The sequence below is a fragment of the Peromyscus maniculatus genome, chromosome 3 (assembly GCF_049852395.1).
Source record: "Peromyscus maniculatus bairdii isolate BWxNUB_F1_BW_parent chromosome 3, HU_Pman_BW_mat_3.1, whole genome shotgun sequence".
Classification (NCBI taxonomy): Eukaryota; Metazoa; Chordata; class Mammalia; order Rodentia; family Cricetidae; genus Peromyscus; species Peromyscus maniculatus.
The window spans coordinates 86563870-86583667 of record NC_134854.1 but is presented as its reverse complement, the minus strand read 5'-3'; the positions used below and the strand labels follow the sequence as shown (position 1 = coordinate 86583667).

General features: G+C 42.0%; 1 protein-coding gene across 3 annotated transcripts in view; it reads right to left on the bottom strand.

The window, feature by feature from the left end:
- Smarcad1 (SNF2 related chromatin remodeling ATPase with DExD box 1) overlaps positions 1-17303 on the bottom strand; it is a 73099-nt gene extending 55796 nt beyond the window's left edge. The window contains exons 1-2 of one of the 3 annotated variants that reach the window (XM_042273422.2): positions 17155-17303; positions 16406-16647 (exon numbers count right to left, since the gene is read on the bottom strand). In XM_042273422.2, the coding sequence (XP_042129356.1) occupies positions 16406-16595 (190 nt within the window). In that variant the 5' untranslated portion in view covers positions 16596-16647; positions 17155-17303. Of the gene's footprint in view, positions 1-16405; positions 16648-16882; positions 17017-17154 lie in introns of those variants that run through there. The other 2 variants (XM_076566878.1, XM_076566879.1) reach the window with 2 other exon arrangements.
- Positions 17304-19798: the final 2495 nt, after the last annotated feature.

Genomic DNA, 19798 nt, shown 5'->3' with positions numbered 1-19798 from the left:
AGCAAGGAGAGGCACGGCTCCTCTAAGAGGGGGCTTTCTGGTATGATGCAGGTGGCAAAAATGGGCAGCTCTTTTGAGAGGTCCTACTACCAAACACTTAAATGGAGTTTATGAGCAGTGGACAGCATGCTACTTGATGGCAGCATTTACCCAACAGCTTCCCAGAATTGGGGCAGTAAGCATGACTCTCCCTGGTACCTCGATCATGAAGCTAGGCTCTCAAGAAACCAAGCCAGGCACAGCCAGCTGCCAATTTGGCAGCTGTTTTACTTCTAGCTAGACTACTTAGCAGTTTAAAAGCTCATATAGTCAGAAAAAGATAAAGATATGCAGTAAAGACAGATTCAGACGAGGAAAAAAAAACAAAAACTCTGAATGATTCACAGTGTGTTTAAAAATAAACATGGGCTTCGGAGAGAGAAAAGAAAGAACATGTACAATCATAGATTAATAGTTTTAAAATAAAGTCCAAGAAAAATGTCATGTAAAGAAGGGAAATACACAGAGAGTCTGGATCCTGTATGTTACTGTGTTGTCTCTGATTTTTTTTTTTTTTGGTTGCTAAGAGACAATGCATTATGAAAACTGCCAGATTCAACCAACCTATATAATTTAAAAATATCTTGACTTCAAAATTTAGGTCAAAATGTGTGCTACTTTGGGGGAGAGGTTTTACTTTTATTTCCACAGGAAATAAAAGGCTGTAGATTCATTCAAAGTTAAAGATGATCATGTTTGATCAAGGAAGACACACTGAAAATGCTGTCTATAAAAATAGAAATAAACCTAAAAGAATTACAAGACATGTGATATATATTTTACCTGCTCAAACACATAAAACCAAAAAAATCACCTTTGACTTGTGTATAATGCCCAATCTATACTTGTACTAATGCAGATATGCAAGTTACCTTTAAAAGTTCCAGAGTAAGGAGACCAGACACCAATGAAAATGGATGGCCCAGTGATCCAGCATCCAAAACAGCTTCGAGGATGCTGACTGAGATGATTCAGCCTCACAGAATACTACATCCAAGACCTAACATCTATCCTGATTTTCTCAAGGTTCCTCCAAAAATTACCAGAGGCCCCAATCAACAGGAAGTAGTCTCGAAAACTATGTCCATATTCCTAAAAAATGGGTTATGAATATTTATTATCATTTAAGGGGATTGTTTACAAGTTGTTAATGGATATGGTCAGAAAAAAAAGCTGAACAAGAGATTAGATTCAGGGATCTCATTCTAAAAAGAAAAGAGGGTAATTCAGAAATGATAGGATAAAAGGGTAGGTTACTAAATCTACTCTAACCCAAAATACAATTATTAAACTTAAAATTTTTACATTGGCATGGATTTGGTTTATTAATACAAATTTAAAGTTAATTTTGTTATACTATGTGTATGTGTGTATGTGTGTGTATTTCTACTCTTGTTCAGGGTGTTGTGCTTATGTAGCTCATTTAAAAATGTATAATTAAGTGGGGCAGCAGTGACACATGCCCTTTAATACCAGCACTCAGGAGGCAGAGCCAGGCGGATCTCTATGAGTTCAAGGCCAGCCTGGTCTACAGCTCGAGATCCAAGACAGGCACCAAAAACTACACTGAGAAACCCTGTCTTGAAAAACCAAAAATGTGTGTGTGTGTGTGTGTGTGTGTGTGTGTGTGTGTGTGTGTGTGTGTAATTAAGAAATACAGATTAACAGTCATCTATAATAGTCAAGCTTAATAGTCATGTTAGGTATGTTTTCAAGGTCATACACAAATATATTTAGATAGAAGGTCTTCAAACACTCCAAAGACAATGGCATTTAATATGTTTAATAACCTAAGGCTTTTCATGACAGTGAGACATGTCTGCTCCTGGCAGCACCAATCTACTCCAGAGGAGATGATGGGCATCGAAGAAACTCCATATGGAGTTTGCTTTCTTTGTGGAATGAGCCATTAGGGCAAGAAACTGCCCTTGCCTCAATTGCTGACAATATACTGTCCAAATTGCACCAGCAGGATGCAAGAAAGGCAACTGCCAAACTTTGCCAAGACAAGTAGGACAGTTAGTTCTTCAGAATTTCCTGCTTCACAACAAAGTCTGTCAGATAAGCTAGGCCTGTGGGCCAGAGTTGGATATCCCAAAGTTACAGAGGAACTTTGGCTGACTGTCCAGGCAGCAAGATGTCCCTGTCATTAGGTAACATTTCACTCTTCTGGGGTCTCTGATGGAGTTGAAGACTAGATAGTAATGGTTTTCCTTAGTTATGATAAAAGGTAAATTAGATACAAAACTCTGGACTCACAAAGTTAGATGATAAGAGTATTTAATTTTGCCAAATACAAATAAACTAGATATTGTAACTAATTTTTACTTAACTATTTTGCTATATACAGTTTTACTATGTTAAGGTGAAAACCTTCCATTTTAATTAGACAAAAAGTGAGAAATGTTATGGAATAATCCTTCTGTACACTGTGAATATGTATTACTCTCATTGCTTAATAAAGAAGCTGACTGACCTATAGAAAGGTAGGACAATCAAACTGAGGATACTGGGATGAAGAAGGCAGAGTCAGAAGGAGAAGCCAGCCAGCTGCTGAGGAAGGAAGATGTATAGAAATTGAGGTAAAAAGCCATGATTCATATGGCGAAGCACATAAGAAATATAGATTAATGTAAGTGAAAGAGTTAGCTAGAAAGATGCCTGAGCTATTGGCTGAGCATTTATAAGTAATATTAAGCCTCTGAATGGTTATTTGAACTGGCGGGCAGGAGAAAAATATGCAACTACAGGTTTGACTCCAGAATGTTAGGACCTGGCTTTGATTTGCCTTTTGTGACTGCTACCTTTTGTGTCCAGTACCTTCTGTTTGAAGTATGTAAATCTTATCTAAGAGTTTCCTAAAGGTTCAAAGTCTAAGCAAAATTTGATTACAGGAGGACTCAGCAAATTGAGATGTTCTGTGGCTAGGAATTGCTTTGGCATTTGTCTCTTTAAAAGCTTCAGATAAGAGGTCTTAGTTTATAGAAACTGACTTGCTAAAAGGTGTAAACTGAATAAAGGAACACTTGGCTAAGCTATAGGAATCAATTCACCAGAGGCTTGACTCTCCTTAGGACACAAAAGACTAAAATTCATCCTAGAATGCCTCTGTTTCTTCTTTCCAGGGACCCACATGAGCCCAACACCTGACAGATACATATATATATATATCAATTATCTCTAGTAATTTCAATCTAAGTATTTGGATGCTATCAAACTCAGAGCTGTGTATACTAGTAGATTAGCAATCCAAAGTTGTAGCTTTCCTTTGGAAAGTAAGATACTCTATATTGACAAGCCTTGTGTAGTTTTCCTGGATATCACTTTGATGATGCTGAGAAACTCTGCCAAATACCTAAGTTTATATAAATTAGTCAGCCATCATTCCTTCAAATAAAATGTGGCTGAACATTGTGGTAGATGTCTGTTTCCCCAACATTCAGTAGGCAGAGTCAGTCAGACTGCCAATGAGTAGCAGGCCAGCCAAGGTTACAAAGTGAGACCATGCCTCCAAAAGCCAAATAAGTGACCAATTAACTGAAAACAAATATCCCACTGCTCTTCTCTCTGTCTCTCTCTCTCTGTCTCTCTGTCTCTGTCTCTCTCTCTTTTGGTTTTTCAAGACAGGGTTTTTCTGTGTAGCTTTGTGCCTTTCGTGGATCTCACTCTGTAGACCAGGCTGGCCTCGAACTCACAGAGATCTGCCTGGCTCTGCCTCCCAAGGGCTGGGATTAAAGGCATGCGCCGCTGCCACTGCTGCCACCACCACCACCACCCGGCTATTTCTTTAAAGACATTTTAAGTGAATTGTGTATTTACGAACAGTTTGAAGCCTTGCACTAACTCACAGCTGAATGCCTTTTGTGCCTTCTGTGTTCAAGGCACCTTATCATTAGATAGAGAATACAAAAGGTTCTGGACAGAAGGCAAGTTATTGTTCAACTTGCCCTTAAAGAAAAATAATGACACAGGAATCACATACACAAATTACAAAAGATGTAATAAAAGAGGACTAAACAAAATGCTAAATCAATGAGGGAAAACAAGCTATTTTTCCCCACCAAAAAAAGTAAAATGGCTTTTTAAAAGCAGACTATATCATTACCAAAAGTAACAGGAGCCAATAACATTAGCTTATAAGTTTTCCACAAGCAGTATGCACAAGCAAACCCAACTTTTAAACTCTCTTATGCCCATTCTCATATCTGAATAATGAACCAGAGTAAGAGTTCTAAGAGTTCAGGTGAAACAGGGTATGATGGGGATCAAAACATTTGGGGTGGTGGTGGAAACAAGAGGTTAGAGAGTTCAAGGTCATCATCAGCTATGTAATGGGTTTGTCTCAAGCCAGAGAAACAAGAGACCCTGTCTCAAAAAAGGTTCATGCCTGCATTAGGTTGGTTTTTTCTTTTGTTGAAGAGTAGGGAGGTTCAGACAGGGTCTTGTTATGTGGCTGTATAGCACAAACTGTCTGAGAACTTGACATTCTCTTGCTACAGCCTCCCAAAGGCTGAGTTTGATTTTTGTATTTTTAAGTGGCCCAACACCAAGGCTCAGGCAAAAACAAATAAATCACTACTGGAATATTAAACATTCAGAGCTAATTTAAATTACCCTTGTAATCCATAAACAAAGCTTCTATCAACATAGAATGGGAAAAGAATCTTTACATCCATGAGGTAGATTTCTTGAAGCTGGCAAATTCTCAATGTATAATCATAGACATTGCTCTAACATGACAATTTATTTACAAGACAACTTCTTGTAATATCAGTTAAACCATGTATTTGTCCTTCTAAACGAACAAACAGAACTGGTGAGATGGCCCATTAGATGGACAGTATTTGCTGTCCCAGCCTGGTGACATGAGGTAGAACCCATATCAAAGTGTAAAGAGAAACAAGTCCACAAAATTGTCTTCTGACTCACATATGCACACATGCACATGTGCAACCTTTCCTCACCATACAGACAGATGATAGATAGATGGATAGATAGATAGATAGATAGATAGATAGATAGATAGATAGACAGACAGACAGATAGACAGACAGAGATAGATAAAATAATACATATGTGGGGGAAGACAAACAGAAGTTAGACATGCACCTGTATGGTGACACAAGCTTGTAATATTAGAACTTGGGGAAAAGATACAAGAGATCTAAGGACAGTCTTGTTTCATGTGTTTGAAACTAACCTTAGTAACATAAAATCATGCACCAAAAAGTCAAAAACCAAACAAACAAGCTAGGGAAATAGCTCAGCAGTTAAAAGTAGTTGCTACTGTAGAGGACCCAGGTTTAGTTCACAGCACCCACATAGGCAGCTTACAACCAACAACTACAGCTCTAGACTGTTCAAAGCCCTCTTCTGGCACCTGCATGCAAATGGTGCATGTACATACACTTCAGTACATACACATACACACACACACACACACACACACACACACACACACACACACAATTTTCTAAAAAGAACAAAGTTCAACACGCAGCAGTAATAACCCCAGCACAATTAGAGGTTGACGCAGGAAGATCTTAAGTTTAAGGCCAGGCTGGTATATACAGTAAAGCCTTGTCAAAATACCAAAATAGACAAAAGGACAACTAGAATGTAAAAAAAACGATCCACTGTAAAGCTGGACCATCTTAATTTGAATGATATAATAGGAAAATCAGGGCTGGAGAGATGACTCAGTGGTTAAGGACACTGGCTGATCTTCCAGAGGACCTGGGTTCAATTCCCAGCACCCAATTGACAGCTCACAACTGTCTGTAATTCCAGTTTTAAGGAATCCTAAACCCTCAGACATATATGCAGGCAAAACACTAGTTTTTATATATGCACACAAAAAATTAAAAAATAAATCATTAAAAAAAGAATATTTATGCCGGGCAGTGGTGGCGCACGCCTTTAATCCCAGCACTCGGGAGGCAGAGCCAAGCAGATCTTTGTGAGTTTGAGGCCAGCCTGGTCTACAAAGCGAGATCCAGGAAAGGCACCAAAGCTACACAGAGAAACCCTGTCTTAAAAAACAAACAAACAAAAAGAATATTTAAAAAAAATAGGAAAATCATTTTATTACAATAATTTCTAGTAGATAACTCACATGCTCTCTCTGTGGGGAAAGCTTTAGGAAAGAAATTGATGAATACACTAAATACAGGATTGAAAAGCCATTTCTAATATCATGTTCCAAGATGAAATGTGAGTAAAGAATCACTTCAAGTTTAAGCCAAAGGAGGAAAAAAATGAGTAAAAGGCTGATAAACAGCTAAACGGTAAAGTGCTTGTCCAGCATGTGCGAAGCCCTATGTTCTATCCTCATCATGGAAAAGGAAAACATTAAGCCTATGAGAAGAACTTGATCACAGAATGTCATCAATAATAAAAACGTAACTGGGAAATCTCAGTCAATACTAATAACAAACTTCACCAAAACTACAGTATGTGTAAGACAGTCAAAAGCACAAAGGTTAACACCTCAAGTCTCAGGAAAGCAAAGAACACAAAAATAAGTTAAGACACAGAACAGGCTTAAAAATGTCTGTGACTGGATCCTACTGTAAGGCAGTTTAGATTGTCAAGCTAAAACACTGACTGTAACCTCAAGTCCTACAAACACTAACTTAAAACAGAAATGTTACAGTGGCCGTGGTGGCACATGCCTTTAATCCCAGCACTTGGGAAGCAGAGGCAGATGGATATTTTGAGTTAGAGAGTTCCAGAACAGCCAGGGCTAAACAGAGAAAGAAAGAAACAAAAAGTTACACCAAGAATTCATTTTATGACAAAAATATTTGTACTCCATAGTTTGAAAAGAAACCCCATTATGAATTAATAAGATGGAGCTCCTTTGAGGTAGCAAATCCACATTAGGGGACAAAGGAGCTATATGCTTTGAAGCGCTGTACCTGGAGAACTCTGTTGTCTTGGACCCCTTGGCATACAAATGTACAAGAACATGGCATCCTCATGTAACCCAAGGTGACTGAGAATGACCTCAACTCTGCTCCTACTGCTAACCTGAGCCATAACCCCAGCTTTTTCAAGTTTTTAATGGAGAAACTTGAATCTGTTCCAGTTTCTTGTTTTTCTCATTAAAAAATGGCTTCTGAAGCTGGGTGTAATGGTGAAGGCCTTTCATACCATCACTCAAGGTAGCAACAGGGGGGATCTCTATCAGTTTGAGGCCTACCTGGTCTACATAGTGAGTTCCAGGACAGCCAGAACTACATAGCAAGACCCTATCTACAAATAAAAACAAAAACATAGTCAAATAATGGCTTACGGGGAAGTAAAGATGGCTCAGTAGTTACAAGCACTGGCTACTCTTGACCGAGGGCCAAGTAATTCGAGAAACCCACAGGAGTCTGCTTACGGAGTATTAGGGAATTTATTAGGATATAAATTGAGGAAATTCACTCAGGAATACAGAACTAAGTAGACAGCTGAATTTGTCCTCTGATCTGGCCGGGACCAAATTCACCTGTTAGTCCCCAGGAAACGGAGAAGGGGCCTCAGGACCCATCTTCTCACTTTCAAGAGGTCACATGCAAACGGCAAGAAGTACCGCCTCCTTCAGCCTGTGTAGCCCAAGGTCATGGGAGGAGCAAATACCACTACAGCCCAAGGTTCAATTCCCAGCATCTCACTACTGCCACTCCAACTGAAGGAGACCCAATTTCTGCTTCTGGGCTCCACAGCACAGGCACACATGTGGTGCAAAGGCATACATATAGGCAAAACACCCATACACATACAATCATTTTTAATTATTAAAAAATTGGTTTTCTTTTTCTTTTTTGTGTTGTGGATGGAAAAGAAAATGCTTAGTGGGTGCATATGGGCCTGGACATTCTTATTTTTAATGTGTATGAGTGTTTGCCTGTATGTACATACATATGTATAGCATATATCTGGTGCTCGAAGAGGCCAGAAGAGGGTATTCAATATCCCTTGGAACTGGTTATCATTCAAGTACTTGGAATCCAGGTTCTCTCCAAGAGCAACATGCTCTTAACCACTGAGCCATCACTTCAGCCCTTGAACTTTTTTATCCTTAGTACATAAAATAGGGGGGAAAGTCAGAAGAGGATGAAACTGTGACTTGAAATCAAATATGCCATCTTGCTGTGCTGTTGTGCACACTGTGACTGAAAACAAAAAGAATGACAAACAGTTTTGAGTACATTGTTTTATTTAGCAGAGTACATAAAATTCCACTCTTAGGAATGCTAGGTCAGCCGGATGGTGGTGGTGCACACCTTTAATCCCAGCACACGGGAGGCAGAGGCATTCGGATCTCTGTGAGTTCGAGGCCAGCCTGGGCTACAGCGTGAGATCCACGAAAGGCAAAGCTACACAGAGAAATCCTGTCTCAGAAAACCAAAATAATAGGGCTGGAGAGATGGCTCAGCAGTTAACAGCACTGACTGCCCTTCCAGAGGACCCAGGTTCAATTCCCAGAACCCACAATGACAGCTCTCAACTGTTTGTAATTCCAGTTCCAGGGGACCCAACACCCATGGCAAAAACACCAATGCACATAAAATATAACAAAATTATTTCTTAATGGCCAGGCAGTGGTGACGCACACCTTTAATCCCAGCACTCGGGAGGCAGAGCCAGGCAGATCTCTGTGAGTTCAAGGCCAGCCTGGTCTACAGATCGAGATCCAGGACAGGCACCAAAACAACACGGAAAAACCCTGTCTCAAAAAAAAAACAAAAAGGGTGTGGGGGGGGCTGCAGGTACACCCATGTGTTAGATCTCCTCACTCCAAAGCAGTGAGTAACCTAAGTCTAACCTTCATCCTCTATCCATAAACCACACAGCAGATGTTAATTGCTGTGTTGTGAAAGAAAATATCTGGTGAATATTTTACCAGCTATAAATTATATTCAGGGTTTTTTTTCCTTTTTTTCTTTTTTTGGTTTTTTGAAACAGGGTTTCTCTGTAGCTTTGCGCCTTTCCTGGGACTCACTTGGTAATCCAGGCTGGCCTCGAACTCACAGAGATCCGCCTGGCTCTGCCTCCCGAGTGCTGGGATTAAAGGCGTGCGCCACCACCGCCCAGCAGGTTTTGGTTTTCTAAAGTTAAAAAAGTAAAAAAAATAAGTAGTGCATATTAGTTGATGTTAAATTAAATATTTTCTTCTCCTCAAGCTCCTACAGCCTTGGTAAAAATTAATTACATCTTAAGGCTACGAAGAGAATCTCAATAAGGTTGGTGGACTGACACAATTAATACATAACATATTCATATATGAGAATATTATAGCAAACCCCACTTATACAGTTCTATCAACTATAATTAAATTGCAGCAAGTATTTTTAAAATGCAAACATGATTTCAGACACTTGGAAATTTTAATTAGAAAAATCCATAGAAATCACTTTTTAACAACTTTCAAGTCAAAGAGAGGGAAAGAAACACATTCAATTCTAGAACATATATGTATGTGTAAGCATTAGAAGAATTAAAATAAACTAGTGAACTGATAGATTAGAAAAACAGACTATTGACCTCAGAATCAAACATCTAAGACCTTAGAAATGAGGATAATACATTAAGTGGCTGCTAACTGGTAAATTCTGAGCTGAGGAAAAAGTCATCACCCTTTATTTCTAGATGAGATTTAAAGTTAAAAATCAATGTATACCGATTCATACTCTGAAGGTTGGTTATTATCAAAAATACAAAATCAGCAAGATATTGTGACTCACACATGTAATTCCAACACTCAGAAGGCAGAGGTAAGAAGATTGTGGATCTCTGTGAGTTCGAGGCCAGCCTGGACTACCAAGTGAGTCCCAGGAAAGTCTCAAAAAAAAAAAAAAAAACCAAAAAAAAAAACAAAAAAAACAACAAACAAACAAAGAAGATTGTAATGAGCCCGGCCTAAACTACAAAGCTCTCAAAAACAAAACCATTTTTCTTCCCCCAAAACAAACTGCAACAGAATTGAAAATAACTCAGGTTGCAGCTCAGTAGTATTGTATACAGTCAACCCACATAAACTCTGGATTCAATTCCTAGCGTGCATGCACAAACATACACACACACACACACACACACACACACACACACACACACACAGTAAAATTTTATAATTAAAAAAAATGAAAGTGAAAAAACTGGAATCCATGTACTGGAGGTAGGAATGTTAAGTGGTACAGCCACTGTGGTATAGTATAGCAGTTCTTCAAAAAGCAATGAAAGCAGAGACACCAAAGAAATAGATATGCACATACCCATGTTCATAGCACATGGGTCACAATTTGAAAACCAACCCAGTTATCAAAGAATGAAATATGATTTTGCCAATAAAAACTAGGAAATTCTGGGGCTGGAGAGATGGCTCAGTAGTTGAGACCACTGGCTGCTCTTCCAAAGGATCAGAGTTAGAGTCCCAGTACCCACCCTGTAGCTCTGTTAACTCCAGTTCCATGTTATATGATGCCCTCTTCTGGCCTACTCAGTCACAGCATACACATGGTGCAGACATACATCCCAGCAAAACACCCATACACCTAAAATAAATCATTGAAAAAATTAATGAAATTCTGATATATACTATAATTTGGATGAACCAAAAGGACATTATGCTAATCAAATGAACTAGTCAAAAAGACCAGCAATGTATGACTCGAATGAGGTACACAGTGTAATAAAATTAAGAGAGAAGAGTAGAGGGCAGTTTTCAGGGAGCAGTTACCAGTGTTTCAAGATGAGAAAACTTCTACAGATTGTTTGCAAAATTATGCAAATGCACTAGACCAAATGAGTCATGAACACTAAACTATACTTTTTGTTACTGTAGTTTTTTGAGACAAGATTTCTCTGTGTAGCCCTTGGCTATCCTGGAACTTGATCTGTTCACCAGGCTGGCCTCAAACTCAGAGATCCACCTGCCCCTGCCTTCTGAATACTGGAATCAAAGGCACATACCACCACCACCTGGCTACTTAAATTATACTTTTAAAAAACAGTAAAGATGTTTGGGTGTAGTGGCAAGTTCTGGGTTCATTCTGCATAATAAATTAAATAAATCAATCAAGACCTACTAATTAACTGAACACCTTCAAATCCAAAAGCTAAGAATGCTTATGAGGCCATCTATGTAGCTCAGTGTTAAGTGCTTGTGTATCAAACATAAGGCCATGCGGAGGAAGGGACAGAAGAAAGAGGTGGAGAGGGGGAAGGGAAAGAGGAAGAAAACATGCCTATACACACAAATAAATAAATAAATATATAAATGTTTAGAAAATTGATAAGGAATGTTAAAAGGTCTATAATCCCAGCACTTGGGAGGTGTAGGCAGGATGATTGAGAAATTCAAAGTCAATCTTAACTTGAATTCAAGGCCAGCCTGGTCTACAATTCCAGGGCAGCCAGGGCTATATATAGACCCTGTCTCAAACAAAAACAAAGGATAAGGAAAAAAAAAATCAGTAAGATTGGAGCTACAGAGATAGCTCAATGGTTAAAAGAAAGCACACATTGTTCTCCAAGAAGATCCAAGTTCAAGTCCCAGCAAGTACATCAGGCAGTTCACAAGCACCTACCATTCTAGTTCCAGGGTGATCTGATACCTCTGGCCTCTGCACGTACCTGCTCGCGCGCTCGCTCGCGCTCTCTCTCTCTCTCTCTCTCTCTCTCTCTCTCTCTCTCTCTCTCTCTCTCTCTCTCTCACACACACACACACACACACACACACACACACACACACACACACTCAGATGATGATGGTTCTTTTAAAAAAGTTAAGCAACACCACATTCTGATTAGAAAAGGCAATTCAACCCAATCCTTTTGTTTTGCGTCATTTTTGACAGTGCTGGGGACCAAACCTCAAGCATGCTAGGCAAGTATGCTAACAGTGAGCTTCACCCTCAGCCCTGGAAGAAGCAATTAAATTTTTCATATATTAAAAAAGGAGGGGAGTGGGGAAATAGCTGAGAGGTTAAAAGGGCTTACTGTTTTTTCAATTCCCACCCTCCACATGAGGCTAATATACACATAAACTCCAGCTCCAGATGTTCCAATGCCCTCTTCTGGCTTCTGTAGACATTAGGCATACTCATGATGCACATACATATATGCAGGCAAAACATAAAAAATAAAAACAGCCGGGCGGTGGTGGCGCACGCCTTTAATCCCAGCACTCGGGAGGCAGAGCCAGGCGGATCTCTGTGAGTTCGAGGCCAGCCTGGGTTACCAAGTGAGTTCCAGGAAAAAGGCACAAAGCTACACAGAGAAACCCTGTCTCGAAAAACCAAAAAAAAAAAAAAAAATAAAAACAAACCCTTATTTTTTTTTTGTTTTGTTTTGTTTTTCGAGACAGGGTTTCTCCGTGTAGCTTTGCACCTTTCCTGGAACTCACTTGGTAGCCCAGGCTGGCCTCGAACTCACAGAGATCCGCCTGCCTCTGCCTCCCAAAGTGCTGGGATTAAAGGTGTACGCCACCACCGCCCGGCAAAAAAACCTTTTAAAGAGGATGGTGAGATAGCTTAGCAGATGAAGGAGCAAATTTAAATCTCAGGACCCACATAGAAGAGAGCCAACCCCAGCAAACTGTACTCTGACATCCAAACATATGCTCATACAGCCCCCAACAATATTTTTTTAAGTTTAAAAAAACAAAGAACAAGGGGCTGGAGAGATGGCTCAGCGGTTAAGAGCACTTAACTAAGACTGCTCCTCCAGAGGTCCTGAGTTCAATTCCCAGCAACCACATGGTGGCTCACAACCACCTGTAATGAGATCTGGTGCCCTCTTCTGGCCTGCAGGGACACATGCAGGCAGAACAATGTATACATAATAAATAAATCCTTTAAAAAATTTGAAAAAAAAAAAAAAACAAAGAACAAAATAAAATATATACATATTAGCAGCACTGATAAATAACTAAAACATTGCACTGAAATCTAGTTTACAAAGTGTTTTTATAGCCGGGCGGTGGTGGCACACGCCTTTAATCCCAGCACTCGGGAGGCAGAGGCAGGCGGATCTTTGTGAGTTCGAGGCCAGCCTGGGCTACCAAGTGAGTCCCAGGAAAGGCGCAAAGCTACACCGAGAAACCCTGTCTCGAAAAAAACCAAAAAAAAAAACAAAGTGTTTTTACTTTCAGAGATGAGACTTAAAAAGTCTCACCCAATGCCTACTGAATTAAAATGAAGCTGAGGCTTCTATGCACACAAAATGATCTACCTACATCCAATTCTTTCTCAACCCAATGAAGCCTGAAACCCGAAGCCTAGTGTGGGAGCCCATAGCTCTGCTCCGAGCAACCAGAAAGCATGTATGTCAGAGGCAGGAACATTACATGTACAAGCTCAACCTCAGCTACACAAAAGATGCTGTCCCAAAAATAAATAATAAACAGCAGGATGGGATAGCACACACCTGCCTTTAATCCCAGTAGAGGCAGGCAGATCTGACCTGTGAGCCCAGCTTGGTCTACACAGTGAGTTTCAGGCCAGCTAAAGGCTATCTTAAACCTGTCTCAATAACAAGTGCAAAGCCAGCCTGGGCTATCTTAAAAAATTGAGTGTTTAGCTGGGTGTGGTTGTGTACGCCTTTAATCCCAGCACTGGGGAGGCAGAGTCAGTGGGATCTCTGGGTTCCAGGACAGCCAGGGCTACACAGAGAAACTCTGTCTTAAAAAAAAAAAAAAAAAAAAAAAGGGGGGGGGGGGCTAATAACTACTGGAAAATTACCAGGATACCAGACATTAACTACATATGTACATACAACATTTCCATGCAATTCAAAATATAAAATAGTAAACAAAAATGTTAGTTCTGTGCTTAAAATCCTTCCAGTTAGATCAAAGCCTTTGGAAATCTGACTCTTAATCTATCAAGTTTCAATTACATCAATGTCTTTTAAAAAACGTTATCCTGCTTACTAGGAGTGTTGCCCAACACACTTGTAATCCCAGCACATGGGAGGCTGAAGCAATGCAAGGCCAGTTTCCACTACCTATCAATTCAAGGCCAACCTGGGCTTCATTAAGACCCTGTCTAAAAAAATAAAATAAAAGGTTATTTTAAGGATAATTGTAAATAACCAGCCAATGTTACATTCTGGTAAGAGTGGCAAACAAAAAGATAAAAAGATACAGAGATGTCTTACTTAGGGTTTGATTGCTGTGATGAAAGACCATGACCAAAAAGCAAGTTGTGGAGGACAGGGTTTATTTGGCTTCTAGTTCCACATAGCTGTTCCTTAATAAAGGAAGCCAGGACAAGAACTCAAACAGGACAGGGAACTGGAGGTAGGAGTTAATGCAGGAGCCATGGAAGGGTGCTGCTAACTGAGTTGCTCCTCATGGTTTGCTCACCTGCTTTCTTTCTTTTTTTTAGTTCTTCAGGACAGGGTTTCTCTGTGTAACAGCCCTAGCTGTCCTGGAACTAGCTCTGTAGATAAGCTGTCTGTGAACTCAGAGATCCGCCTGGCTCTTCCTCCCAAGTGCTGGGATTAAGGGCGTGCACCACCACTGCCCAGGTCAACCTGCTTTCTTATAGAATTTAGGACTGTCAGCCCTATCAGTTCACACAATGGCTGGGCTTTCCCCCATTAATCACTAAGTTAAAAAAAAAAAAAAAAATCTTGCCTACAGCCTGGTCTACAGCATTTTCTTAACTGAGTTTCCTTCCTCTCACATGACTTTAGCTTGTGTCTAGTTGACATAAAACTATCCAGTATAATGGGCGAAAATACATGCTCTCAATCTTTCTGGCCACACTAATTTAAAAGCTTTTGAAATACTGTTTGCCATTAGAAATAAGTTTTTGAAACAGAAACTAAAGCTTCTAACATTACCATCACATTCATAAGAAACTAATATAACCAGGTGATGGTGGCACTTGCCTTGGGAGGCAGAGTCAGGAAGATCTCTGAGTTCTGGGACAGCCTGGTCTACAGAGCATGTTCCAAGAACAGCCAGAGCTACACAGAGAAGGTCTATCTCAAAAAACACAAAAAAGAAAGGAAGGAGGGAAGCAAGGAAGGAACTGTCTAGTATGATTAGTGGCTTACTCTCAGAAACAAGAATGTTTGAATTTGTAATAGATTCTACTAAGTATCTTAAATCTTAACCTCCATGAGTCTCCTTTCCAAAAATGTGACATTTACCTTATAGGATTAAGTGACATAATGAGAAGCATTCACCACTATACCTAAAAAAATCAGTGTTCAGATGCCGGGCGGTGGTGACGCACACCTTTAATCCCAGCACTGGGGAAGCAGAGGCAGGCGGATCTCTGTGAGTTCAAGGCCAGCCTGGGCTACCAAGTGAGTTCCAGGAAAGGCACAAAGCTACACAGAGAAACCCTGTCTGGAAAAACCAAAAAAAAAAAAAAAAACCTGGCAACCTGAGTTCCACCCAGAGAACCACGATGTAGAGAAAACCAACTTCTCAAATTGTCCTCTGACCTCCACAACATGCTATGTGAGTTACATCTGTGTTCCAAAAGTCTTCATTTTGGACTTACTCTCCTCAGTTGCTTGTCCCAAACCATCTGCAACAACTGGCTTAAAATGGTCATTCACCAAGAGTAGTAACAAATACTACTCAAGTGAATTCTAGATTATTTCCAAGAAGTCAGTTGGAAGCCGTACTTAATCTTTAGCTGGACATAGACATTATCTTTAAGCCTCTGATGCTCTAGTTCAGAGAGGTCATCAGAAGTGGGTCCAGCCTGTAACCATGGCTGCAATCCCAGCACTGGAGGGTGTGAGGCATGGGTACTGCTTTAAGTTCACTGCCACACTGGTCTACAGAATGAGTAGCAAGCAGCACTGGAATACAAAGCAAGAACCCAGTTTCAAAAAGCCAGGAAAAGATGCCAGATGTGGTGTGACACGTGGCTGTGATCCCAGCACTCGGGAGGCAGAGACGGGAGGATCACAAGTTCAAAGCCGCCCAGTCTACATCGTGAGTTTCACAGCAGCTCAAAGCTACACAATCAGATCCTGTCTCAAACAACAAGGGGCAGGGAGAAAAAAAAAACCTAAAAGAATATTAGAATGAATGAAAACCTGTAATCAAATTAACAGCCTCGAGGTCTAGCACACGACAGGCCTGACTACACTGCTCTCTGAGTAGCCATTCTGACCTAACCCTGGGCTTTCCGCGTCCATCGTTGCGCTGTATTCCAAGAACTCCTACAAGTGATACAACAATGGAGGTAAGCTCGGTTGGCAGGTGTTGGTGCCTATGGCGGCACCAGTGCTGGGCTGTACTTCAAAGGGCAAAAATCAGAGACAACGTATCAAGCTGTGTAATATTACGAATTCCTCGGGCCTGTCACCTCTGGATGCTCTATCAGTTTGCAACATTGTAACTCACCTGTTTTTTCAGTTACATCTGAGTCTGGCGTGTTTGCCCTGCTAACTTCCCCTTCAGCATTCTCCTCTTCAGCACTAAGAGAAATTGGTGATGAAGGACCAGGCTGGGAGGGCTGAGGGGATGCTTCGGGAGCTTCCTCAATCTTATTCCTTTTCTCAAAGCGAAAACGGTCCAAGTTGAAAAGATTCATATTGATAGAAACCACCTCCCTGAAGGGGGGCTGGCAGCTTTCAATGAACTAGCTGCAGGGAGGGAAAAAAAAAAGGGGGGGGGGGAGGGAATGAGGCCGTGAAAACAAGGAAGCACACAAAGCCACCACACTTGGCTCGGAGAGAAAGGGGGACCGCACAGACGCCGGGGCCCGGTTCCGGCGGCGCTTTGTTAGGCCCTACGGAGGCGGCGGGCGGGCGGGCGGGCGTCCCTGCCCGATGCCCGTCGCGCCCCCGCGCCGTCGCCCCGACCCCTCGCGGTCCTCACCCGGGCCGCAGAGGCGCGCGCCCGCCTTCCCGCCGCGTCGCCCGAACCCAGCCCAGCGCCCGCCGCCTCCTCACAGCCCGCCAGGCCCGCGCCTCCGCCGCGGGGACACAAAGGGCCGAGCGGGGAGCGGCGCTGCGCCCGGAAGTAGACGCGGCGAGGCCCCGGCTGGGAGGAAGCCCACAGGCCGGCGCGCCGCCGCCGCCGCCGCCGCCGCCGCCGCCGAGGGGAGCCCGCCTGCCGACCCGCCAGCCCGCCCGCGCGCCCGCACTTACAGCCTCACAAGCGCCGCGTTGTAACAAAGGTGGAAAAGAACAAAATAATTCCTGGCGGGAGGCGACGGTAGCCCGGCCGGGACCTTCCTAGACAGCGCGGAGCAAGCCACCGAGCGCGCAGTGATGACGCAACACGCAGCCCAGGCCTCGGGCTTCCAAGCGCGGCGTGGTCAGAAAAATGTCTGAGCGCGCTGTTGTCATGGTAACTCGTATCTACCTCCGCTAGGTTCGAGGCGCGTGATTGTTCCTTGGTTCCATTTCTCCTCGCTAGCTACTGCGCCAGCAGAACAATAGCAGCACAATGGTAACAAATGGCGTCGGGATGCCTAATTAACATGTACTTTGTCTGCTGTGTTCCACAATGTCAGATATGCAATGCAATTTTTCACTAGAATTGTGTTTGTCGTTTTGGACCTGACAGTGTTTTAGCGGGGTACCCTCATCATTACAAGATAGTTTACAAAAAAAAAAAAGAAAAAGAAAGAAAGAAAGAAAAAAAAAAAAAAAAAGCTGAGGCCGGGCTAGCGAGATGACTAAACCCGGAAATGCACTTGCTACTAAGCTTGATGAACCTGAGTTCGATCACCCAGACCCATATTGTGAAAGGAGAGAACCAGTTGCAAAAGGTGTCCTCTGGCTTCCACGTGATCGTAGCCCCATCACCAGACCCCACCCTGTAAGGTTTCCTCACCTCTACCCTACTATCCTACTATACTAGGAACTTGCTTCGACTGTGTACATCACCCTTTGGGTGACACACACGAACCATACCCAAACAAAGGCAGTTGCGGTAAAATAATAGCACATTCCAGATGGCCTAAACAAGAGGAAACATTTTCTCACAGATCTTTAGTACACTGTGAAAATATTTCATGGAGCAGATCTATTCCAAGCCTCTCTTCTGGGCTTGCAGGTGCCATCCCCATGTGGCTACACCTTACCTCCGCCCTGGTCCACATTTCTTGTAATGAGAACATGACTTGTACTGGACAAGGGCCCGTGGTAGTTACTTCGTTTTAACTTAATTACCTCTCTAAAGACCCTATCTCCAAATGTGGTCACATTCTGAATTAACTGGGACTCAGGACTCCACATACAGATATTTTGAGAGCAACTAATAGCAGGCAGGAAGAAACAACAGCTATCTTAATGAGTAAATAGGACAGTTACTCTTTAATGCAACTCAGAAATGTCAGACGGCTTTCAGTGTGCACTAAAGTTTAGTCCATGCACCAGAGTTCAGATTGTGAATGGCCAACAGGATGCTTTTGGTTTAGCAGTCTTGGTTTAAGTAAAATTGGCTTATAGTGATGTAAATATCTTTTTTTAAAATGTATTATTTATTTTACAACCTGACCACAGTTTCCCCTCCCTCCTTTTCTCCCTCCTCCCTCCATTTCCCCTCCCCCATCCACTCCTCCTCTGTTTCTGTTAAGAAAGGACAGGCCTCCCATAGGTAGTATGATCCTTTTTAAAAAATGAAACTTCAGCCGGACGGTGGTGGTGGTGGTGGTGGTGGTGGTGGTGGTGGTGGTGGTGGTGGTGGTGCACACCTTTAATCCCAGTACTCCAGAGGCAGTGGCAGGCAGGTCTCTGTGAGTTCCAGACCAGCCTGGGCTACAGAGTGAGTTCTAGGACAGGCTCCAAAGCTACACACAGAAACTGTTTTTTGAAACTATTGTTTTTTGAAACAATAGTCTAGACTTTTGTTTAGTTATACTTTAAATGTGAGGCCACATTTGAAACTATTGGATTGTACTTTTGCCCGGGAAACTACAACCCACTAAACAGGATTATCTGGACTGCTCAGCAGGATTATCTAGATAGCTTCAAGGGCCATAAACTGCAGACAGAATGTCCCCAGGCATACTGCTCTGTATTTGTTCAAGTTGTCATGGCACATTCCTGAGGTCCTTCCTGGAACTCAGTACAGCAGGCGGTCTAAGATGGCGGCCCTACCCTAAGATGGAGTCTGTATTACCTTCACACGATTACTGTTTCTTTCTAAAGAAATGGCTTTACCGCTTTGTACAGCAGTGGGGCATGCTGCCTCCAGACCTGTTGAGCATTGGGTTTATACTTATATTTACATTACAGTAACATGAATATGTTTAAAGACTATGCTTAGGTCTCTTGTCTCAGAACTAAGCAAGTCAAGCTTGTGTTTCAATTTGTGTTCACTATCCTGTTACAGGCAGTAGCTAAAAATAAGGAAGCATGGGGCTGGAGAGATGGCTCAGCGGTTAAGAGCACTGACTGTTCTTCCAGAGGACCCAGGTTCAATTCTCAGCAACCACATGGCAGCTCACAACTGTCTGTAACTCCAGTTCTAGGGTGCTGAAACACCAATGTACATAAAATAAATAAGTTATTTTTTTAAAAAAATTAAGGAAGTATGTGGAAGTCCATGGTCTGTGCTGCCACTGACCCTGAAGGACAAGGAAGCTTCTTTTTCCGTGGTATATATGACTGCAGACTCAGAGTTGAGAATAAAGACACAGAAGGTCTCCCTGACAACCTCTTTCCCCCACCCCCACCCCTAAAAAGAACGAGTCTAGACAGGAAGCCATTGAAGAGAATTCTTAAAGATTGTGCTAGAGATGCTGAAGCTCTTCACAGTTGATAGATTCTGGTGGGGGTGGGG